Source organism: Canis lupus, chromosome 35 (assembly GCF_048164855.1).
Source record: "Canis lupus baileyi chromosome 35, mCanLup2.hap1, whole genome shotgun sequence".
Classification (NCBI taxonomy): domain Eukaryota; kingdom Metazoa; phylum Chordata; class Mammalia; order Carnivora; family Canidae; genus Canis; species Canis lupus.
Window position 1 is genome coordinate 618,351 of NC_132872.1, and position 25,495 is coordinate 643,845.

General features: G+C 53.3%; 1 protein-coding gene across 8 annotated transcripts in view; it reads right to left on the bottom strand.

Annotated features, from left to right (window-relative positions):
• The window catches only part of XXYLT1 (xyloside xylosyltransferase 1), a 235,794-nt gene that overhangs the window by 189,008 nt on the left and 21,291 nt on the right, over window positions 1-25,495 (bottom strand). Inside the window, exon 1 of one of the 8 annotated variants that reach the window (XM_072811808.1) lies at window positions 13,814-13,944. The exons of the other annotated variants lie outside the window; for them this stretch is intronic. Coding sequence (XP_072667909.1) covers window positions 13,814-13,886 — 73 coding nt within the window. The 5' untranslated portion in view covers window positions 13,887-13,944. Of the gene's footprint in view, window positions 1-13,813; window positions 13,945-25,495 lie in introns of those variants that run through there. 8 annotated transcript variants of the gene reach the window in all.

The window sequence follows — 25,495 nt, forward strand, 5'->3', positions numbered from 1 at the left end:
AAAAAAGACTATATAAGACAGCCAAGTAGGGATTTATTCCAGGAATGCAGGGTTAGTATACAATTCAAATTTAATTAATGTAATATATCATATTAATAAAGGACAAAAACCACCAATCATCTCAATAGATAAGATAAAACTCCCAACAAACCAGGAAAATATGGAAATTTCTTCAACCTGATAAAGGGCATCAATCAGTTTTCTTAAGACCTGTAGCAATCATCATATGTAAATGCTGAGAGGCTGCTTCATCTTCCTAAGATTGGGAACAGGTTTGAGCACCTCTACTGGACTCCGTAACGTACTTATAACTAGTGAACACTGAACTTAGACCTAGTGTAATAGGGCAAAAATATTCATCATCATCATCATCATCTAATGAAAAGCATCTAGACTAGAAAGGAAGAATTAAAACTGTCTTTATTCACAGATTACATGAACCTGTATGTTAAAAATCCCAAGGAATGCAAACAGAAAAACTATTAGAATTGATCACCTCCTGCCACCTCTAAATATATTTGGAGATTAGAATTTCAACTTAAGAATTTCAGATAGACACAAACATTCAGTTCATGGTACCTAAAAATTTACCCAAGAAATCTGAAAACATATTCACACAAAAACATACACACGAATGTTCATAACAGCGTTATTCATAAGAACCCCAAACTAGAAACCATCAAAAGTCCATCAACTTGTGAATACATGAACATGATGTATATCCATACAATGGAATATTACTTAACAATTAAAAGGAATGAATGTGCTACAACATGGATAAATCTCAAAAAGATTATACTAAGTGAAAAACATCCAAATGCAAAAGGCTACATACTGTATGATTCAATTCATATGACATTTTCGAAAAGTCAAATTAATATAGAGAAAGAAAGCAGATGAGTGATTGCCTATGGGTAAGGGTAGGAGCAGGGATTAAGTGCAAACAAGCACAAGGATCACTTTCTGGAGTGATGGGAAGGTCCTAAAACTGGATTGTAGGGATAGCTGCATAACCCTATAAATTTACCAAAATCATTAAGCTGTGCGTTTATAATGGGTAAACTTTATATGGGTAAACTTATAATGGGTAAACTTTACGATATGTAAATCATATCTCAACAAGGCTGTTTGGAGAAAAAAAAGACAATGTGTGTAAAAATTATTTTTAAATCATAAAATACAGCAGCTGCTCTATTTAGCAACATCGGTTGCTGGTGTTAAATGCTATGGCTCTGGGCCTTCCCACTGGGAACCCTCCATTGATAAACTTCGTTTATTCTCATAAATGTTCTCTTAAATGAATTTCTATGAATCGCTTAGAATAGTGCCTATGCTCAGAAAATATTATGTAAATATTAACTATTATCATCATTATTATTATTAATGTGACAGGCATGCCTTGAAGTGCTCAGAGAAGGCACAGCTGGGCCCTACAGGGACGGCCACGAGGGACGCCTTCTCCAGAGGCTCTCCGCTGGCCAGAACTGTTTCTGAAAAGTGGCCGTGCATTTCTTCCACTGAATAGAGCCTCTTTTAGCTTAAAAAAGGAAAAAGACCATCTTTGTCTTATTTGTCCCTTTGTTCTCGGAGCCATCCTGAGTCCTGGGGGAAAGGCCACTCCTAGTGTAACTGCAAATCAAAGAGATTCAAGAATGACAAGTCTTTTATGTCTTGGTCTCCCAACTCTCAAAGCGTCCCCCACCCGCCCCCAACCGGGCCACCTGCACTCGCACAGCTCCCCGGGACAGCTCTCAGGGTCAGGGTAGTGCTGTCTCCCCTGCACGGCACATGGCACCCCTCCCAGCGGGCTCAACCCCTCTGGTAGGCAGGTTTCAGAACCCCCGGCTTCAGCTGCGGGGGTCTAGACCCAGTCTTAAAGGGTATCTCGGCTACTTCAGGAGGCCAGGGGCTTGTCACGACCTCAAGCTAGTCCCCTTCCCTCCGCAGCCAGCGGACCAGCGTGTGGGTGGTGCGGCTCAATTTCTTCACCTGGTTCTGCTGTTCCCTCCAACCTGAGGCCACAGCCTGCTTTCTCCACTTCAGGAAGCAGAACCCCACTCCCAAGGGGCTGCCAGTAAGTACCCTCAATGCTGGCCTCTCGGACCGCCCAGGAGACTGCCACACCCTCTGCAGCAGTGCTCACGGAACTTTCTGCAATGATGCAGGTGTTCCGTATCTGTACCAGTTGAGGCAGTAGCTACCAATCACGTTGAGCTATTGAGCACTTGAAATATGCTTTCTGTGACCAAGGAATTGAATTTTTTTTTTTTTTTTTTTTTTATTTATGATAGTCACACAGGGAGAGAGAGAGGCAGAGACACAGGCAGAGGGAGAAGCAGGCTCCATGCACCGGGAGCCCGACGTGGGATTTGCTCCCGGGTCTCCAGGATCGCGCCCTGGGCCAAAGGCAGGCGCCAGACCGCTGCGCCACCCAGGGATCCCAGGAATTGAATTTTTAACGTTATTTATTTTTAATGAATTTAAATTTAAATGGCTGTATGTGACCACTGGGTATTATATCAGACAACACAGCTCAGGTTGTCGCTGGCGGCCAAGGTGGGAGCTCCCGAATCCCATTTCACCAACCCAGTCTCATCCTCCCACTGCACACAAGGGCCCTGGACTCCTCTCCATCCCTGCCAGCACTATCACCAGCCCAGCAACCCTGACTATACAAATACTCTCCCTGGGCAACAGGTACACTCACAGAAGTCGGAGGACTCCTCCTGCAATCTTTCAGTAACACATCTTGGGTGCGGGGGGGCGGGGGAGGGACAGAGGGAGAGGGAGAGACCACAGAGATGAGCCAGGCCTGTGAACATGCAAACAGCTATACAGACATGAAGGATGGGAGAGGTCTCTGCTTTTTCTTTTTCTTTTTTTTTTTTAAGATTTTATTTATTTATTCATGAGACAGACACACACACACACACAGAGAGAGAGAGAGGCAGAGACACAGAGGGAGGGAGAAGCAGGCTCCATGCAGGGAGCCCGACGTGGGACTCGATCCCAGGACCAGGACCCGGGATCATGCCCTGGGCCGAAGACGGCACTAAACTACTGAGCCACCCAGGGATCCCCATCTGCTTTCTCTTTTTAAATCTGATAAATAACCTGCTTGGAATTTGGTCATAAGAATTAGGGCCCAAATTACATAAAACAAAACTTAAGAGTCACATCAGACAGGAAAAGGAGGATTATTATAAAATGCCTTGCAGGAACTAAAATACCAAATGAGGAATATTTGAGGAGATAAAACTAAGGTGGCTATAATTTCAAGTCATTAACTGTCACGTCATGGAAATTTTTTTTAAAGAAGCTCATTTGAAGACAGGCAGAGGAGCTAGCAGACGGAAAATCCTTTGCTTTGGGGCTGGTATGTTCTTTTAAAAAGCCAGGGTTGGTCAATTTACTTACAGCATAACCACGTTGGATTGAAAAAAATCAATATGCATCCAGGGAATTACTTTCTGCACATTCTGCTACTGAATTGGCAGCAAGTTTTCACGGCTCAATTAGCTTTTCACTTAAAATAACAGCCAGTTTCTATTTTTAATTGAAGTATTTATTAACAACAAAATGCAATGCTATTTCAAATTGTTTTTGAGAATCTGAAAAGAACAGACTGAGATTCAAATATAAATGGCATAATATTAAAATGTTTTAATAATTTGGCCCAACAATCTTACCACGATGATCACCCCTGGGAAATACGATTCAAAAGGAAAAACCGTGTGCCTAAAGATGTTCACAAGCATCGTCATCTAAAATGGCAAAAATTAAAACAATCTATACAAATTAAATGTTCTACAAAAAGGGAAGCGATTATATATCCACTCTATTCACGTTCACACTTGTCATTGCTCCAGAGAAGCCGCTCGTCAAGGTCACCGATAACTTCCACGTTGCTAAATCCAAGCCTCGTTGTACTTACCTACCATCAGCATTTGACACAGATGATCACTCTCTGTCTCAAAAAATGTTCTGCGCAGTGACCTCACTTACTCCCCTAACCTAACCAAGAGCTTATTGAAAGAAAACTCAAGAGTATTCCCCCCCGCAGGCCCCGCAGGCAGGGGTAGCTTGTCCTAGCCCCACCCGCCCACTACCTGCCACTCAAGCTGGAGACCAGCCAACCCAAGGGGACTTGGCTCACGTGCTCACCACAGGCTCACCCTTAGCTTTCCCCTGTCCATAAAATCAGACTAGCCAAAGTGTGACTAATCCATAAGAGCAGGTAATCCAATAAACATCCAACGGGGGCTGGGAGAATCAAACACATGCATGTCTGGTTCCCCCAACTATGTCTGGCCTAGATTATGAAAACTTGATGCACTTCCTGACTGCAGAGCAATGGTTGAGGAAAGCATCCCAGAAGTACGCTTGGGAAAGGAGGGATGCAAACTAAGGAGGCGGTATTTGGCCCAGATGATTCATAACCAAGATGAGCAACTCCAAGGAGGAAGTAGGCTCAAAGAGAGGAGTCATACAACACGAAACTTCTGCTCCCACTCCCCCTGAGTTCTAGAAACAAGTCAATTAGGAACAAGCCAAGCAGGTGTTTCATCCTGGGAAAGCCAAGTAAGTGCCTGGTGAAGGAGTTCTAGGTCATGGGAACTCCCCAGTAAGAAAGGTTATCAAGGGTCAGGGCCTGGATGTTCAGAGAGCTGACTTGTAGGACTATCCCACCTGAAGCCACACTAACAAGCACAGTGACAGCCAGCACTTAAGTAACACTTATTCTTGTCCCATGCCTCATATCAGCCAAGGACAGTATATGTATATTAACTCAATTAACTTTCACAAGCAGATACTATTAGTTTCAGTATTCAAACGGCGGCTGTGCCATTCCAGGGCGCTCCGTCATTATGCAAGACATAACAAAATCTTTAAACACAAACATCCCAGTCATCAGAAAGAAGTTACATGGTGTCCTCAAGGCCAGAGCATCCACAGTTCTTGATAGCCAGTTCAGGAAGTGACTCTTCCATCACGGGGAAACAAAATAACCCCTCCCATCTCCACTGAGTGCACTGATCCCTCCAGAAATTCAGATAAAAGCTGCAGAGTCCACAGGTGGAAGCGCAAAAACCAATTATTAAGTTGATGAGTAAAATTTAAAAAATAAATAAATAAAGGGATCCCTGGGTGGCACAGCAGTTTAGCGCCTGCCTTCAGCCCAGGGCGCGATCCTGGAGACCCCGGATCGAATCCCACGTCGGGCTCCCGGTGCATGGAGCCTGCTTCTCCCTCTGCCTGTGTCTCTGCCTCTCTCTCTCTCTCTCTCTCTATCATAAATAAATAAAAATTAAAAAAAATATATCAAGTTGATGAGTAAATATTGGTAGGCATTTTGCAAGGTGCACTGCAGAAAAGCAAATCTCTATAAAAATCAACTGACATAGGCTTTGCTGCTGGTAAATAAGTTTTGATCAACTGCATTACCGGGGACTGAAATTAATCTGCAAAGTGAATGAAGAGCTGGGATACGTGGCTGCTCCTGGGCTGGGAGTAGTGTGGGGTAGCAACAAGCAGGGTCCCCAGAAGAGGCCTTATCAGCAGGACGAGTGCAACCCATTTGTTTTCTTATCCTACCTGCTCAGAGTTCCCATCACCCTCGAGGAAGTCTGTATATCTCGAGATAGAACTAATCATTTCCAGTAAATCTTTAGGAATTTATCCAGCAAAATCCTGCATACATGTAAAATCACTTACGTACAAGAAAGTAACTCTAGCATTGTTTCTAATTAAAAAAATCTAAAAATAATCTAAAGGCACATCAACAGGAGACTAGTTAGATAAATTAAATACTGTACAATGAAATACTCTGTAGCTTTAAAAAAAAAAAAAAAAAAGGCCACCCCCAAACATACTGATTTGAAACTACCAGCAGACATATTGTTAAGTGAAACAAAAAAATAAACAAGGTACAGAACTTTCCCACGGAGTTGAGAATTTAGTAGCAGGGGATGAGGGTAAGAAGTTTTATTTTCTTTGTATATCCTTTGGTATTTTCTGAATTTTGCACCATGTGGAGGTGGCTGCGAATAAAACAGCAAAAGCCAAAAAATAAATTTTTATGAGCCTCATCAGTGTGATACATCTATATGCACTGATAGCTACAGGTCTATCACACTGTTAAGTGGGGAGCAAAGCAAGTTGCAAGTCAAAATGTATAGTCTAAAAAAATAAAAATAAAAATAAATAAAAAATAAATTTAAAAAAATGTAGAGTCTAATCCCATTTATATTAAAATAAATTTTTGTTGTGTGCTGGCCTGTGTGTTCATAAATGCATAGAAGAAGGCCTAAGATGAAACGCCCGTCTATTTACAGCGCTCACCCTTCAAGAGGGGAGTAGAATCAGGGTGGGAGAGAGGAATGATGCAATTTGCGCACTGATTACCATTAAAAATCTGCATTTTAAAGACTTTTCTAATTGACCACCCATAACTTTATTTTGATCCCTGTGTTCCTCATCTCTAAAAGTTGTATTTGGTTATTTTTCAAACACGCAAGATTACCTTTGACAATTTCCTGCAGGTATTTTCAGGCCTGTCTTTTGTTTCTTTAAACATGGTTAGCAGACATTTTCTTAAGCTAGTGTCTGATAAGTCCAACAGCTGAAGTCTCTGAGAATCTACTTTTGCCGTCTCTTGTTTTTGCTGGTTCTGACTCATTGCACCTTGTTTTCTTTTGCTTGGTTATTTTTGGTTGTGCACTGTTCATTGTCCTTGAAGGTGATTTGTGAGTTCAACTAAGTTCCCATGATGTTTGTGGGTCACCTGGTCCTCTAATCCTGGTAAAGAGTGTGGGCCCTGGGTGGGGCAGTCCAAGTTCAGGTCCAGCTCCCAGTCAGGGCTGTGCCTTGGCCAATCTACTCAATCCCACTAGGCCCCATTTTCCTCACTGGTAAGCTATGGAATCGTACATCCCTCTGGGCTTACAGGGGATAAGACAGTACATGCAGTAAGGCACTCGGCACACGCCCAGCACAAGGTGAGTCTTCTCCAAATCATGGGACCTACTATTACAATCACATTGTAGAATAAAGATGTGACTGAAGGAGATGGCAGCTAGAATATGGGAAGAGGGAGGGTGGGTGAGAGAGAGTAACTGGGAACGGGGTCTCTCCCTAAGTAGCCTGTAAGCTCTGTAGGGTCCAGAACCATGGAGGGTCCAACCTGAGCACCTCTCACCGGCGACCCAGGCTGTGGTGGGCATTAATAAATGTGTTACATGGACGCCTGGGGGGCTCAGCAGTTTAGCACCTGCCTTTGGCTCAGGGCATCCAGGATCGGGTCCCGCATCAGGCTCCCTGCATGGAGCCTGCTTCTCCCCCTGCCTGTGTCTCTGCCTCTCTCTGTGTGTCTCTCATGGTAAGTAAGTAAAACCTTTAAAAAAACAAAATAAATAAAGAAATAAAAAGTGTTACAGAGCATAAGAAATGAGTTAAAGGGACTGTGTGATAAGGAATGTGCCCCCCAGGTCCTCAGGGCCTCTAAGCTTACTGCCCTGGTTGTGACTGCCCACAGAAGGGCTACTACTCATGACTGTCCACTCAGTTACAGGGACCCAACTTTGCCACCAGAGAAAGAGCCTGGCTCCTTGGAAGTCACTAGTGCCCCACGCCCAAAGACTGGAGACACGGCAGGGACAATGACACAGAAACAGCTAGGACAGCCTGAAAGAGACCTCCAACGGCCCTCTGGCTGCAGTTCTTGCTCACGTTACTTGCCTTAACATGAATGCTTATGCCAGGGTCCCACCACCCCCCCGGATCTTCATCGACCCATTATTTGTTAACGGAGTGGCTTGTACCCACCCCTGCACTTCACTGAAAAACCCTTTTGGGGTCCACATATCCTCCACAAGAACAGCAGACATAATCCCAACCCCAGGCCTGTGATTAACAGCAATGTGTAAGAGGAGCATGCTGATGCTAGAGAAAACCCACAGAGGCCAATCCAACAAAATAAAAATCTCATTCTCTAAATTTGTGATTTGGCAACCACTCGGCATTTAAGTCAGGTGCAAATACCTGCTGTCTCTCCAACAGGATTCCTCTGCACAGCATTTGATTTTTTTTTCCCTTTAAGTCTATTACTTATTCCCCCCCGCCCTCCTCTGCGGTACGCTAGCAGTGTCGCTTTTGATGCTGATGAGGCCGGGAGGCCAGGAAACTGCTGTGCTTCTTGTCTGAGGTCACTAACAAACCTGGGGACGTTTAGTCAGGTCAGCCCCTGGAACAGAGGCTGCCACCAACGTCAAGGACATCAGTCAGCAGCGCAGCGAGGGAGAGGGAAGGATGACGACAGCAGAGGGAACTGCTGTCACGTTAGACACAGCACAGGGGAGGAGTCAAGGAAAACGCTTTTTAATGGCCTCACATATTTGCCACACATAGTGTCCTAGAAAACTGTCATCATCTTAAGCCGACGTGGCAGGGACCTGTGGCTACACACACGCTCATACCACACACCCTGGCATCTCTGTGTGGGCAGCAGAACTGCTGTCTGCCCAGGACGAGAAGGACAAGCAGGTCCTGGTAGCCAGAGCGGTCGTGCCAGAGCCTGCCTGGTGGTGGGCAGGGACCAAGGTCCCTGGGTTGCTTAGGCAACCTGAGTATCACATTCCTGACCCCGGTGTCTTTTAAAGCCAAGCCAAACCTGCCTGACTTGCAGCCACCCTGGTGACCCTGCCCTGTGTAGTCCGGCCAGCCTAGGAAACACAGGGGCTGTGGATAAACATCTGCAGGACTTCCCTCAGGTGCTGTGATGCCCCTTTCAGATGCTGCCGCGGGAGAAAAGCACTCAGAGTCCCAGCTAGGAACCGTCTCAATCGTGCAGGATGACCTGAGCACAAGTTTTTATCCACAGTTGGTCAGGAAACAGAGGCAAAGGGAGAGAGGACCCATGGATTAAAAGAGACTCAGGAAACACGTGTGACCAGCGGGTAAAATGGTACAGCCATCCTGCAAAAGTTTGGCAATTTCTTATAAAACTGAACGTGAAACTAGAAGACCCAGCTACTGTACTTTCAGGCCTTTACTCCGGAAAAATAAAAATGTACGGTGATGCAAAAACTCGTACCCAAATGTCAAAGCAGCTTTAATCACAAAAACCAAAAACTAGAAATGACTCGAATATCCTTAAACGAGCAAATGATTGAACTGTGATATACCCAGACCAGGAAAGACTACTCAGCAATAAAAAGGAATGTGTTGATGATATATGCAACAACTTGAACGAATCTCCGGAGAATTATGTTGAGTGAAAAAAGGCTAGTGCCAAAAGGTTGCATACTTTAGGATTCCATTTATATAATATTCTTGAAACGACAAAAGGATAGAAGCAGAAAACAGACTAGTGGTTGCCAAGGGTTAGGGGCGGGGGCAAGGGCTACAAAAGGGCCACATGAAAGATCCTTGTGATGGAAGGGTCTGTATCTTCACTGTAGCAACGTCCATATCCCGGCTGCCACATTGTATTCAGTCTTGGAAGATGGCATGTTTGGGAAAAAGTGGGTAAAGGACCTCTATACCTGTACTGCTTCTTACAACTACATGTTAATCCACCTCAGAATTAAAGTTTAGGGGCGCCTGGGTGGCTCCGCCGGTTAAGCACCTGCCTTCACTCAGGTCACGATCCAGAGTCCTGGGATGGAGCCCCGCATCGGGCTCCCGGCTCGGCGGGCAGTCTGCTTCTCCCTCTCCCTCTCTCTCAAATAAATAAACAACATCTTTTTTTAAAACAACTAAAGCTTAAATGACAAAAAGAGAGGAAGAAAGAAAGACTTAAAGAGACATAGAGCCCTTGCCTGGATCCTGATTTGAACGAACCAATAAAAACACATTTCTAAGACAACTGAAGGGGATCCCTAGGTGGCGCAGCGGTTTGGCACCTGCCTTTGACCCAGGGCGCGATCCTGGAGACCCGGGATCAAATCCCATATCAGGCTCCCGGTGCATGGAGCCTGCTTCTCCCTCTGCCTGTGTCTCTGCCTCTCTCTCTCTCTCTCTCTCTCTGTGACTATCATAAGTAAATAAATAAAAATTAAAAAAAAAAAAAGACAACTGAAGAATGTGAATGATGCTTGGATATGAGATGACAGTCAGGAATTATGATTAATTTTGCTCAAAATGGTAAAGATACTGTGTTTATGGTAAGAGTACTTGCCTGTCCGAGATACTTATCAAAGTATTGAGAATAAAATATCATAAATGGTACTTGCTTTGAGAAACACAGGGTAGGGCAGCCCGGGTGGCTCAGTGGTTTTAGTGCCGCCCTTGGCCCAGGGCGTGATCCTGGAGTCCCCGGATCAAGTCCGATGTTGGGCTCCCTGCATGGAGCCTGCTTCTCCCCCTGCCTGTGTCTCTGCCTCTCTCTCTCTGTCTCTCATGAATAAATAAATAAATAAAATTAAAAAAAAAAAAAAAGGGATCCCTGGGTGGCGCAGCGGTTTGGCGCCTGCCTTTGGCCCAGGGCACGATCCTGCAGATCCGGGATCGAATCCCACGTCGGGCTCCCGGTGCATGGAGCCTGCTTCTCCCTCTGCCTGTGTCTCTGCCTCTCTCTCTCTCTCTCTCTCTCTCTCTGTGACTCTCATAAATAAATTTAAAAAAAATTTAAAAAAATAAAAATAAAAGAAAAAAAAAAAAAAAAAAGAAAAACGCAGGGTTGAAGGACAGTGGGTGGGAAGACAGATAAAATGAGCCAGACCATGAGCTGCTAACTACTGACCTGGGTGATGGACACGCAGGAGTTCATTATGCTAATCTCTCTATAGTTGTGTATGTATTTGTTAACAGGCCGAAGAGTAATTTTTAAAAAGTTCCACCAGGGCACTAGGGTGGTGCTGTTGCTTAAGCATCTGACTCTTGGTTTCAGCTCAGGTCGTGATCTCAGGATCATGAGACGGAGCCCCACCAAGGGCTCCGCACCCAGCATAAAGTCTGATTGAGATTCTCTTTCCCTCTCCTCCTCCCACTCACGCTCTTTCTCTAAAATGAATAATTAACTCTTTAAAAAAAAAAAATGAAAAGTCCCTGAGAGGACACCCAGTGCCTTGTTTAAGGCCACATCATCAGTAGGGGAAACGGGGCTTTAACCCAGGTCTTCAGAGTCATCTAGCAGAGGCTGGGCCTGCCTCTTTCTGGAAGGGCCACTGAAGGCACGGCGAGAAGCTGGCCCAGCCGACTTTCAGACAGCACAGGTTCAGGAGCACCCGGGGGCCTGGCCGGTGCTCTCTAACCAGCATATGGGATGCTAAGCAGCCTCGTGCACAGGTGACAGCACCGTGAATGGAGGCCACCTGGGCCGAGGAGATCCAGCCACACATCAGGCTAAGCAGGAGGCTGGATGAAACGGCTGATCCTGCCTTTCCTCCTGAGGACACGGGGGTTCCCAGAGGCCATACAAGCTGAGAGCGCTGGATCCACATCCTCCTCAAAGCCTCCCCAGGTCCCATGGCCAAGGGTGTGCCTCCTCTGCACCCCCACAGCTCTGTGCTCACACGCCCCCCAAAGCCGTCTCTCTCTCGTATTGCGGAACAAGTTAACCCCAAACTTAGCAGCTGGAAACAACAAACACTTATGATTTCCTGATCTCCCAGGTCCAGACGCACAGCTCGGCCAGGCCCTCCTGGCTCACAGGCCGCAGTCACCTCACGGTACATTCACGGGGCTGCTGCAGGCCTCCCGTCCTCCCGGCGGTTGGCCGGAGACGTCCCCCCTCTCCTGCCGGCCTCTCCACGGGGCAGCTCCTAACCTGACGGCCGGCTTCCTCCAGAGCATGAGCTCAGAGAGGGAAAAAGGTACCCAAGATGGAAGCCAGAGTCTCTTGCAACATGACCCCAGCGCTGTTACGCCACCACCTTGCACAGGCTGTTCACTAGAAGCAAGTCAACCAGCCCGGCCTGCTCCAGCAAAGGGCATGAACAGAAGGAGGAGGGGTCCCGGGAGCCACCTCACAGGCTACCTGCAACACCCTCTGTAATGCACGGTGGTTGTAGGATGGGTTTCTGATTCTTCCGCTAAAAATAAAGCCGTGAGAGCAAAGCCCCCATCCACCTACATCTCCCCCCAAGGAGAGGTATCAACCCCGCTCTGTATCCGAGGCCGCAAGCACGGGCCGGCCCACGGCCCACGCCCTTCACAAGGGGCAGGCCCAGGTGGCTGCCCGGGCACCTCAAGGCCCCACCTGCCGTCGTCCCAGCCGAATGGACTGGCAACCAAACAGCAAGTCGTGGCCTCCGGACCGGCCAGAAGAGTCTGCCGGGGCCTGAAGTGGAGAGAACCAAGAGAAGCCGCCTGATAAGGGGAAGTGCCAACAAACCGAAGCCCCCCGCAAGCTTCAGTTCCGTGGGAACAGGAAAAAACACATTTTTAAAAAGTGGCTGTAGAGACAATAAAATGGGGAAGTGCAGACAGAAACACAGAGACTAGAGAGACGGAAAGAGAAAGAGAATCGGCAAAACCGACTGGGTTTTCTCACTCCCCACCCTCCGGTAATAATCCCTTTAGAGCCTGACTTTCTCCTAAGGGAAGGGGAAGGGGAAGGGGGAGGGGAGGAGGGGGAGTAGGGAAGGAGGGCATCTAGAAGTCACACCCGGCAGGACCAGAAGGCTTGCGAGGGGGGTCACTCGAGGTCAGCCGCCGCGGTCTGAGCGTCCCGAACCTCCCAGGTCTGTGACTGAGGACTACGGACAAACTTTATTACGTGCTGGGCGATGCTTCAAAGAAAAATATCAATATTGTATCTGCCTACGCCAACTCAACACGGAAGGGAAGCCGTGACCCATTGCACCCCATGCCCACTCGTCTCTTGGGGAGCAGCTCTGTCCCCGAGCTTCAGGTGTGAGCGAGACCAGGGCAGGAGCCAGGAGAGCCTGGTTCAGGAGCGGGAAGCTGGTACGAGGGAGCCAAGTGGGAAAGCCAAGGCTGAAGGTGCGGAGGGCTCCCTGGAGACGAGACGAGCCGCCCCTCAAACAGCACTGGGTCATCAGAACCAGCCCCTCCGGGCTGAGGCTACACCCGATGGGATCACCTGGCTGCTGAGGTTCGTACCCACACCCGATGGGGATAGTCCTCACCCACCCCCCAAGCCTTTCAGATTCTATAAAGCCCAGGTTCACATCCTGTCACATGCCTGACTTGCATGGGATTTTCACGCCCCCAAGGGGCCAGGCCGAGGCCACCTGCTTGCAGAGCCTGCCCTCGGGGGCCCTGTGATCAGGCCGAAGGAAGCAATGCCCAAGCCCGGGAAGTAGGAAAGCAGTGTGTGCATTTGACAAGGATAATTTAGGGCAGCCACTTAGGCCGGAGCATGGGACAGACGTGCAGAGCATCAAGAGGTGATGCTAAAGGGGGAACACAGGCCCGACAAGAGGAGCAGGGCCTCGATCCCTGCAGCTCTCCCACTGGAGGCCGAGGCATAGCCAGGAACACTGCCCAGAGGATGTGAAGCCAGAGTGAGTGGGTGGGAACAGAAAGGAGGAGCAGGGCCAAGGCTTCACCCAAGGTGGTTGAGCGACGGGCCCTGGCCACCCGCAAGCACACCCAGGGCTTGGAGTAGAGAAACGGGGTACTCTCCTGCCGGGGGACCAGGACAAAGCTAGGACGCGAGAAGAGGCACACACCCGTGCCGACCCCAGTCCAGCACCCTGGGCCCAGGGGTTCAGAGTCCCACGCCACCGAAGAGGCCTCTGGCCAGGCTGAGGCCCAGGCCGCCCGCCCAGCACACCCCTCGCCCAGGACGCTGGCTTCCTGCGTCTTCCCAACCATCGACTCCTCAGCCCTCGAGGCTGGCACAAACCTGCCTCCTCCTCCCCGGTGAGGCCTGCCCTCTGAAGTCTCACAGAACTGCCGGCGTCCGGTCCATTCTCCATGCAGACAACCCCACGCCATCTCCCTTAAAGCCAGGCCCGGTGCCACAGGCCCCAGCCCCTGGCTTGGTGAGCGTGCTCCCCCCCGGGCTCTCCCCCAAACCAGACGGGAGCCTCCCGAGGGCAAGGAGGCGGCACCTGCCCCGGTGCCCTGCATGCTGGGAGGACAGCCAACCCGTCACGGTGACGAGACGACGAGAGCACAGGCCACCCGACCTCCTGGCCACAATGAGCACCGGCACTTGCCTTCGCCTGGGAGCCAGGGATTTCAAAGAGGGTCTTGAAACATCTTTAAAAAGACAGAATCTAATAGAGGAGACTGAAACGGAAGAGATTACCGTTCGAAATCAGCTTGGCGACTATTTTTATTAGCTTACAGAGAGCTTCTGGCACCAGTGCAGAGCGGCCGACGTCACGGTACTATTCTTAGCATCTCATGACAGATTTGCTCAGCTGTCCCGCTTCAGAATAAGGGGACTCGAAGGCCTCAGATTTGCTCCATGGAGCTGCCAGAAAACAGTTTTCACTAGATCTCTAGACACATGTTTATGACCTTTGCTCAGGACTTGCTCAGATGTGTCCACTCAGGCAAGTTCCTGCCCACGAGCTTCTCCTTTGCCTGCTTCCACGCGGGAGCTCCTGCACGTCACGCCAACCCGAGTGCAGGCATCGCGGCACCGTGTGATCCACCGGGAAACCCGCCCCCGCTGTGTCTCCTCGGGGCCTTGGGGGCCCGTCAAAAAAGGGTTGTCCAGAAAATTCAAGCTTTCGGGGGCGGCTAACCCACATGCGACATCCAGGTTCCATGGGATTTACTGGCAGCTGCCGGATCTCATCCCCGAGGTTTGGGACGGGCTTAAGGAAAAGCACTGGGGGGATCCCTGGGTGGCGCAGCGGTTTGGCGCCTGCCTTTGGCCCAGGGCGTGATCCTGGAGACCCGGGATCGAATCCCACGTCGGGCTCCTGGTGCATGGAGCCTGCTTCTCCCTCTGCCTGTGTTGTGTCTCTGCCTCCCTCCCTCCCTCTCTCTCTCTCTCTCTCTCTGTGTGTGTGTGTGTGTGACAATCATAAATAAATAAAAAATTAAAAAAAAAAAAAAAGGAAAAGCACTGGGGCCGTCGGGCTGGCTCCGGGGTGTGGGGGGACCCGCAAAACAGACGCGTCCAGGTACAGGCCCGGGGAGAGCTCACTCACTCAATTCACTTGACAAATGTTTCTGGAATGCCTGCGTGCGTGGTGTTTTCTGGTCACCGAGAGCACAACCATGAACAAACACATAAGGACACCCTGTCCTCATGGAGCCTGCGTGTGGGTGGAGGAAGCAGGCAACCAGGGAAGCAGGTGGAAGGCGTTCTCTGGCAGACAGTGACGAGGACTCCTGGTGGAGCTGACCCCGGGGTCACCTGCTCTGAAGCTCTCTGGGGTTGGTGCCACCAGGGTGCCCTGCTTGCAGGGGCTCAGGACATGAATCTCCTCCTGAACGTCTCCATCCCCGGGCTCTCCCCATGGGTGGCGATCAATGCCCCTGGTTGGAGGCAAACGCTGAGGGCGACGCTGATGAGGCACCGATAGCCAAGTGCCCGGCCGCACGACGTGTTGGCCAAGCTGCAGGGCGAGGGGCCACACCGATAGGACAGGCCCCTGGCTGCGGAGGCAGAGGCTTCAGGCCCAGCGGGGGCCCAGCACACGCAGCCTCAGGACGTGAGCCCGTTCCTCCAGGGGCCCCTGAACCACGCTGCGCTGGGAAGTGCGCTCGAGGCCAGGCTGCTGGTGTCGCGGAGCTCTCCGGGAAGAGCACGGGCGCCATCTGGCTGAGGCCCTGCGACACCTCACGCAGAGCTGCCCGGTCCCTGGGTCACCAGCCCCACTTGCTAACAAGGCGGTGGCATCTTGAACAAGTTACTGCTCGCACAGGGTGCTCTTCGGGCCGGGGGCCCAGGACAGCCGGGGGACGTGTGGGGCTGGGCGAGGGCAGGAGCAGCAGCTGGGAGGGCCAAGGGCCGCCGTCTGATTAGCGGGGCGTCGCGGAGCACTCCCTGGCGAGCCGGGCTGCAGAACAGGGCTGAGGCCCAAGGTCTGGGAAGACGCTATCCTCCAGCCAAAGGGAGCAGGCGGGCCTCCCCCCTGTGCTGGGGCGCCCCTGCCTTGGCCCAGTTCCCCTGCCTCCACAGTGGGGAGGAAACTCCGCGGGAAAGAGAGCCACATGCCTACATGGGACTGTGTCCACCAGTAAGCGGGGGCCTGGATCCAGGTCCTATTCCGTCCTCTGGGGAGGATCAGGGAAGGGGGAGCCCCCATCCCCCGACATCCGACGGCTAGGGTGGCACGGGGCACAGCGGGCCCTGACTCCCAGGGTGCTGGCCCCAGGCCCACCCTACAGCACCCCGGTCTGTCCTCAGGCCACATGACCCCTGAAGGAAGCAGAGGCCGCAGAACTAACTATGTCCGGGCATGAGCCGGCCAGCACTTTCACGTCAAGGATTTCAGAGACTGGAAAATGAGCCGAAACAGCTCGCTGAGTTTAGGGGCCCTTTGTTTCTGTTTTTCTCCTAACACTGAGGCTGACGCGGGTTCGGGGAGAGAAGAGGCCAACATTCTCACTCCTTCTCCATCACACCCACACCCCCTACAGGGCCCTTCCCATCAGACCCCAATCTGCCTCGCTAATGGGTAACTCAAGGTTGATTACAGACTCCCGATTTGGTTTCGAACTGAACAAAATTATGGAGTTCCACAAACCAGCCCTTAAAACCCCGCTCTATTTTAGAAAGCTGCCATCTAGGAACAGTAGAGAACATTACAGACCTCCCGTGGTAGTAAGTGAAAATACAAAGAGCACGGAACAAAGAAATCCGAACTGAATATGGCTTTTACTACATTTGTCAAATTTCACTTCAGGAAAAACAATGAAATTTTAAAGACTTTCTTCGGAAATTTGTACACCGACCTCAGCATTTCAAAGTATGAATGAGTGAATCGAATGAACAGAGAGCCGCCCGCCCGGACTCCGCTGCTCTGGAGTCCCCGCCTGCAGGTGTCCGGCCCTGCCCTGTGCACCTGCGCTGCTTGTGCACCTGCGCTGAGCTGCACCTGCCCATGGATTACCCGACTTCCGTGCCAGCCTTTCCTTCCGGTGCCAGAGATCCAAAGTGGACCCAACACTGTCCTCCAAAGAGCCCAGCTGTGTGCCTCCAGCCTCAGGACAAGGCCCCAGAACAGACTGCTGAAATCAGGACCCCTGGGTGATGGCACCCAGGATGCAAGAAGGGGGGCAGGGAGGTCCGAGTCAACCCCTGATTCCAAACCAGCCAGTGTTTTTTTTCTTTCATTTTTAAGATTTTATTTATTTATTTGAGAGAGAGAGAGAGAGAGGTCACAAGCAGGGGGGAGGGGCAGAAGGAGAGGCAGGCTCCCCTCTGAGCCGGAAGCCCCATACAGGACTGGAGCCCAGGACCCGGGATCACGACCTCAGCGGAGGGCAGACCCTAACTGAGTGAGCCCCCCAGGCGCCCCTAAGCCCACGGCAGGTACTACCCCGCTGAACCTGTAACACTGCGTGACAGGTGAACGGCTACCTGCATTTTACGGGGGAAGGAAACCACAGACAGAGCCAAGTTCAGTAACTGAGCCAGAGTCGCACACAGCAGGCCCGCGACGGCGCTACTGGGAACACACGCAGGGGCTCCCGGCCCAGGGTTTCAGCCACGATCCCACGCGGCTTCTTTCCAGCAACTTCCTACGGTAGCGAATCTCCGGAGTCACAGGGCAGCCACCTGCACCCAGCTCGTCTGAGCCTTCACCCCTTTCCCCGTGATAACCCGACTCCCCTTCCAGCCTGCGTCCCGCCTGCCGGCTCGGGGGTCCCCGCGAACGCTGGGCCTGGGCGTCCCGGAGAGCCCCGCACGCTCACATGGGGACCGCGGCGGAGCAGGGCGCCCTCCGGCGAGGCAGCCTCTCTCGGCAGGTCCGGGCGCTCCCACCGCCCCGGCGCTCGGCTGCAGGGGGTGCGGGCCGGACGCCGCCCTCCAAGCGGCCATCGCAGTCCTTAACCGGGGCAGGGCAAACGAGAGCAACTCTGCGGTGGAGAAATCTTTTTTTTTTTTTTTTTTTTTTTTTTTTTTAATTTTTTTTTTTTTTAATTTTTATTTATTTATGATAGTCACACAGAGAGAGAGAGAGGCAGAGACAAAGGCAGAGGGAGAAGCAGGCTCCATGCCCCGGGAGCCCGACGTGGGATTCGATCCCGGGTCTCCAGGATCGTGCCCTGGGCCAAAGGCAGGCGCTAAACCGCTGCGCCACTCAGGGATCCCTGCGGTGGAGAAATCTGATAAAGGCCAGCTCCGCGGGAGCTCGAGGCAGCAGCCACCAACCACACGCCCTCCGCCCTCGGCACGCGGCACGCGGCAAGGCGCCCTTGATGCAACCCGGTGAAAGCGGCACTTGGCCGCCGCGCCCTTCCCATGGGGCCTAACTCCAGTCTCGTGACGACAGAAACGTTAGACAAATCCCGATTGGGGGACGCTCTAGATAAGACATCTGACCGGTACTCCTCCGAACCGTCGGGGCCGTCGAAAAACAATAAAGCCAGTCGGACAATGACTGCACTGCCGAAGGGACACGACACCTGAGTGTAACGGGGTATCCTGATGGGACCCTGGAGCAGGAAAGGACGTTGGGCTAAAACTAAGCTGAGCTGAATAAAGTAGGGCCTTCGGGTGGTGACAATGGATCAATGTTGGTTTATTAATTGTAATAAATGCACCACCCTAAGGTAATATGTTAATAATAACGGAAACTGGGTACGGAGTATGTGCCAGCCCTCCGTACCATCGTCATCATTTTTCTATAAATCTAAAATTTTTGCAAGGAATCCAAAACAGTGAAACGGACAAGGAGGAGATGCAAAGGCCCACAGTGCCAAGGGCCCAAGGGGACTCTGAAATTAGAGTGAGGACGTATAAATAAAAAATAAATAAATAAAAATAAAAAGGGATCCCTGGGTGGCGCAGCGGTTTGGCGCCTGCCTTTGGCCCAGGGCGCGATCCTGGAGACCCGGGATCGAATCCCACGACGGGCTCCCGGTGCATGGAGCCTGCTTCTCCCTCTGCCTGTGTCTCTGCCTCCCTCTCTCTCTCTCTGTGTGACTATCATAAATAAAAAAAAAAAAAAAAAATAGAGTGAGGACGTGCGCACGTGTGTGCGAATGGGAAGGGTGGACACAGCTCCAACAACTCTGGAGCACGAAAACACACACACAAGCTCCCTGGCCAGCACACCCGACACAGATCCAGAGGAGCGAGTGCCCAGGAACACTCGGAGGATGCCTGGCTGGAAGGACCTTCGACCAGCTGGGGACACAGAGGCTGCGAGAGACATGCAGTGGGACGACCTAGGTCCTACCTCTTAGTTACCAGGTGGCTTTGCTCAAGCCAACTCCCCTCTCCGGGTTTCACGTTGTCCTGTAAGACGGGCCTGTGGGATTCCTGCCTCCGCGCAGAGCGGTGAGGGGCCGAGACAGCCAGATCGAGGATCTGCTCGGCCACCTTCAGCTGTCTGTGCCCTGCAACGCAGTGTCAGCGTCCCTGTGGTATGTGCACCCCAGGCACAGGGCAGGTCCCCCAAGGCCCAGGCACAGGGCAGGTCCCCCCAAGGCCCAGGCACAGGGCAGGTCCCCCAAGGCCCAGGCACAGGGCAGGTCCCCCCAAGGCCCAGGCACAGGGTGAGGCCCCCCAAGGCCCAGGCACAGGGTGAGGCCCCCCAAAGCCCCAGGCACAGGGCAGGTCCCCCCAGGGCCCAGGCACAGGGCAGGTCCCCCCAAGGCCCAGGCACAGGGTGAGGCCCCCCAAGGCCCAGGCACAGGGTGAGGCCCCCCAAGGCCCAGGCACAGGGTGAGGTCCCCCAAGGCCCAGGCACAGGGTGAGGCCCCCCAAGGCCCAGGCACAGGGCAGGTCCCCCCAAAGCCCAGGTCCCCCCAAGGCCCAGGCACAGGGCAGACCCCTCCAAGGCCCCAGGCACAGGCCAGGTCCCCCCAAGGCACCAGGCACAGGGCGAGAGGCAGAGCTGGCCTGCAGCTGTTGGGTGACTGATGCAGGGCACAGAGAGAAGCTTCCAGAAGGGCACATGCCTGGAGAGCCCAGCCTCCCCAAGCCAGGGCCGCGTGGGGACCCTCTCAGTGCGCACAGGACTGAGGAGAGCGACTGTGGACAGCCCAGGCTGGGAGTCAGGGAGCCCCGGTCCTGCCCTTGCTCAAGCAGGTGCTGGGGCCCTGGAGAGTCTTTCCCCTCCCGGTGCCTCAGTTCCCTCGTCTGAAAAATGGGATCACAGTGCGTGCTGTGCCCCCTACAGGTGGACATGAGCGTCCTTCACGTAGATGAGGGGCGCTTCGTTGCTAGGCGGGCAGGGACACTGTCCGCATCCCAACGCCCCTCCACAGGGCGGCTAAGCAGAGCCAGGCAGAGGGGCAGTCCCCACACGCCAGGATGACCCCACCTGACCCCTCCCGGGCGCACGGCACACCTCGCGGCCAGCGCCCACAGGACCCTGACCCACGGGGTCAACCCCGCCACAAACCAAGTCGGGAGAGGCCCCGCTCCTCAGCCTGCGGGGAGGCCGACCGGCTCAGGACGCTGCGGACCCGATGGGGCAGCTGGCCCAGCCCCACGCGGGCCCAAGGTACATAAACCGCCGACGTCGTGCGGAGCTGGTTCTGCCCAAAGCTCCTCAGGGAGTCAATCAACTAGAATTTTTCTATCCCCGTCCCCCCGTCAGAAACCAGGGCAGAAAGGGTCAAGTGCCAGGCTGGCCTACAGAAGCCGAGGGGCGCACAGCACAGCCAAAGCCTAGCTCTGTCACCCGGGCCTGGGGACACCGCTTGTGTGCCCCTTGCAGGGCTCAGTCAGGTTGTTGGCCTCCCTCCCCCCAACTTCCTTCTGCCTGGACTCGGGGGTGTCAACAGAAGCCTGAGCCTCGCTCCAAAAGGCTGGGAAGTGCAAATTACCCTTTCTTCTTCACTTCTACCCTTCCTCAACCTCATTCATTTATCCAACAAATATATTTTTCATCCCATTCCCTAGGAGCATCTATCTCAGTTCAGGGTACAGAGGAAAGCAATCAGGGCTGATTCATACTAAAGTGCAAAGGACTGCTAGGCAAGTGGTTCTGTGACGGGAATATTTGCATGATTCTGCAGGCGTTTACAGTCCCCTCACTGGAGCTCCAAATGGAAGACGATCTGCTCTGTCTACTCTTAAAATTCTACTTCGCCTTGTTCTGGACCCACTGAGCTGCTGAGAGCTGCAAGTTCGGGGCTGACTTGCCCTCCGCGGCCAGTGCAATGCCGGTGTAGTAACCTGTGTGTCCCCCGGCTCTCGTGCAAAGGCGGGGTCTCACTTGGCTCTCGGCTCCCCCCATCGGGGCACACGTGTCCGGTAAACACAGGCATGCAGGCGCACACGGGGACACTGCAGCCTCGCTGCTGCCGGAAGCCCGGGAGGCCACCGGCGGGTCCCCTACAGCCCATCCCAAGTGCCCTGCCCGGCCAAGCCTCAGGACGGCTGTGCAGCTGGACCCCGGCATCTGCCGGTGACCCACTTCCCGTCTCGACACACCAGCCATCCCGAAGTACGGGTCTGCTCGGTTCCTCCACGTCAGAAGCTGTTTCCTGTGGCCAAGGGCCCGCCCCTCGGCCTGGCATCCGGGCGCCCACGGCACAGGCCAACCTCCTGTGCCCATCTTGTCTCTTGCTACTTTCCAGCATGTGCTCTGATGCCGTCATCAAGGCGAGTGTCACTTCCCAAGCACACCCTGTAACTCCCCAACTGCCTCCACTGCTCACTACCCATTTCAAACAATAAGCCTTCCCCATCCTTCGAAGCCCACCTCAAGTACCACCTCCTCCATGAAGCCCTCCTCCTTCATGCTAAACCTAGGACTCGCCCTCCTCTAGGCTGGGGTCTCAGCGGTGTGCCCCTTGCAGGGCTCAGTCAGGTAGTTGGCCTCCCTCCCCCCAACTTCCTTCTGCCTGGACTCGGGGGTGTCAACAGAAGCCTGAGCCTCGCTCCAAAAGGCTGGGGAGTGCAAATTACCCTTTCTCTTGGGTAATTTGCTCTCCCTTGGCTCTCCCTTGTGGTTTTCTGGACCTGCCCCTATTGCCAGACCACACGACCCAGGCCACTGCTCAAGCTGTGACACGGCAGCCAGGCAAACATCTGACGCACGCAGCAGCAAGACCTGATCATGCACACACAGGGCCCTTGGCAAAGGAGGTCTCGTAGCAAAGGGCTGAGCATGGGACAGGACCTGCCAAGAGGGACTCCGGGGCCCTCTGGCCAGCCTCACCCACCCAAACCGTCTGGGCACCCGCCCTCCCCGCCCGGGGACACCACCACAAGCATGGGCCAGGTCTGTTTTCACAGCCCATGTTGCTAAGCTGGAGCTAACAGGTCCGTGGAGCTGCAGTCTGTGTCCCGCCGGCTCCAGATGGGCACACGATGCTTGCTTTCCCACTGCATACGGGTGCTTCCGAGGGTGACAAGCCTAACACCACAGGAGACAGAAGCCCTGTGAGGGGAGTCAGGAGCAAGGGCAGCGCCGGCCGGGGGCGCGTGGGAGGCTAGGCATCCAGGCCATCAGGATGAGCGCGGGACAGGTCACCAGAAGCAAGGCTGGGAGGCCACCCAGAGGAGTGCCCTGACCTCGGCTCGGGTTTCCGGTCCGCGCCCACGGGGACAGCAACTGAGCTGAAACTCCTATGTGGCTGCCCACGGTCCCCTTGAGAGGTCAGAGGTGAAAGGACATCGAAAACTGCAGACCCTCACCTGTGCAGGCTGCCGACACTGGCTGGCTTTGTGCGGATCACCTTCGGCCCGGTGACTCCGCCCGTGGGGAGTTACCGCAAGGAAACCATCCTAATTAGAGGAAAACACCTTTCTGTACGTGGATACTAATCACCGTATAGTTTATGACTGTGGAAAAGAACACACGGCGCCAGGTAGCTGAGGACAGGGAAGTGATGAGGTTCATCTGCTCGATGGAACCACTCAAAAATTTTTCAAAGACCACGATCACACAAAAAATGGTGATGAGTCACAGTAACTGAGTGTCCTGACACAGCCTCACTTACTTGCACCGTTTCTTTTATTCTTTGAGCTTAAATGTTCGATTTCATATTGTGAGGCACAGATAGACTGAGGATGTTTTAAATATACAGCATAACTCCTACGTCACCAGAGTCTTTAAAAGGCTACGTGCTGGGGAAGTATCAGGAGACACCAAAGGAGTGCAGGTTTATGCAGCAGCAGCAGCAGGACTCTTTTCTATTGTAATGTAGTTTTCAGATACTCTTATAAATGTTGCTTTTAAAAAAGAGTGAGTAAATGGGGTGCCCGGGTGGCTCAGTGGGTTAAGCCTCCGGCTCCGGTCCTGACCCTGGGGCCCTGGGGTGGAGCCCTGCATCGGGCCCCCTGCTCGGCGGGGAGCCAGCTTGTCCCTCTCCCTCCGCCCCTCTCCCTGCTGGTGCTCCTTCTCTCTGTCAAATAAATACATAAAATCTTAAAAATAAACAGGGGCATCCCAGGTGGCTCAGCGGTTTAGCGCCGCCTTCAGCCCAGGTCGTGACCCTGGGGTCCTGGGATTGAGTCCCACGTCGGGCTCCCTGCGTGGAGCCTGCTTCTCCCTCTGCCTGTGTCTGTGCCTCTTTCTCTCTGTGTGTTTCTCATGAATAAATAAATAAAAATCTTTAAAATAAATAAATAAATAAAGTAAACATGTTTTCAGGGCAGTTCTCTGCTTCAGAAGGGGAGGGCGAGGAGGGGCCTCCATATGAAGAGCTAACCGGGACACCTGGGTCAAGCACTGGAGAGAAGCTCCTGGGCCGAACGCTGCACAACGCGAGCTTTCGTGACCTGCCTTCCTAGGTGGAACCAAGGGCTTGTGACCCACCCCGCTCCCTTCTCACTTTCTCGGAGGAGAAAAGAACTCTGTGAAGGAAATAAAATAACCAAAATAGCAAAAATGCACCAATTAACCAAGAACAAAACCAACAACAACGCACAAAACATCAGTAATTTCTATGATTTAAAAAAAAAAAGAAAAAGAATACCAAAAAGGCAGAAAAAAGAGCCGTGACCAACTCAAGGCGGCACTAAGGGTGAGCATCCTTCCAAAAGTTGCAGGACGTGCCGAGCTCCGGGCCGAGAGGAGCTGCCAGGGCTGTGCGGCGGCCAGACGGCTCCGCGGAGGCCCCAGGCTGCAGGCGCCCCGGCCCGCTCGCTTCACTTTGTGACCGGCAGCTGCAGTGACTCGCAGGGACCGTCTCCCTAGCCGGTGGCCTGTGGGCAGGTGGGAGAGTGACCGTCTGGCAGCACACTGTCGCTGCCCCGGAACCCAGGGAAGGATGCGGTGTTGAACACGTCGGCTCTGTGCCCACCTGAGCCGGCCCCTCAGAGCCACGGCCGCACTTGGAGGCACGGACGTCTCGTCTCCCGCAAAGACGGCGAAGCCGTGGCTGAAGCCTCGTCCCCACAGGCCCTGCGGCCCGGGCTAGGCCAGGCTCCAGGGCAAGGCAAGGCCAGAGAGCGCGGAGCGGCAGCTGGGGCCCCCGAACTCGTCATTGGCCGGGCCGACTCGAGTCCAGACGTCTCAGGTTCAGCTGCGATCCTCTGACCACACAGAATCCTGCTCCCAGGCTCTGTCTACGCAGCCAGCGGGACGGGCTGCCGGGGGGGCTGGAGGAGAGACCGATAGAGGCAGAAGCCCCCCTCCTCAGCTCCCCAGAAGCACAGAAGCCCCGGGGGGCTTCCTGGAGGCCTGGACTCTTCCAAATCTGAGCCAAACTAGCTCACTGGGTCGGCCCTTCGTTCTGTGGGTGGGGAGACTGCGGCCTGGAGAGGCAAGGTGGCTCGCAAAGGCATGCAGGTGGCAGGCAGCAGGGCCAGGACTAGCACGTCCGTCCGCCTGCCCAGAGAAGCCCGGATGACGGGAACACCCTCCTTCCGTGGCCATTGCCCGCGGCGCCAGCACTGGTCCTACCAGAGCGACTGCTCACGGCACAGGGGAGGGAACAGGAGCTGCTGTTGGGAGAAGCAGGCCTGAGTCAGGCTGACCGGGGCCCACGCCTGGTGGTCACGTACACGGTGCGCAGCCCCGGCCCAGTCAGCTCCTTGGTCTCCCGGCTATGACGGTGCAGGGCCGCCGGGAGGACTCCCTGAGCTCCGAGCTGCACCAGCTTCCGGGGAGAATCACAGACGCTAGGTCTTCCCCACGCCCTCCTCACTCCCTCAGACCACACCCAGCAGATCTCCTGGAGCCCTTGCCCTCCTGCAAGGGAGCGTGCAGAGGCCCCTGGGGGGTGGACACAGGGCTCAGCCACGGGGGTGGGCTAAAACCCCCTGTGGCATCCCGGGACACCACACTAGCAAGGGAAACCCAGCTTCAAGCTGAATTCCCGCCTACAGGCCTCTGCCAACACGCGTGGCTCCGACTGCTCCCTCACTTCTGGTCCACTGGCCCGCAGCAGCAGGTCTCCTCCAACGGCCCTGCTGTGCCCCCAGCGATCAGGTTCTGCTGGCCTGACTGCTAGAAACCCGACCAGCCACAGTCAGGTTGCAGCCTCC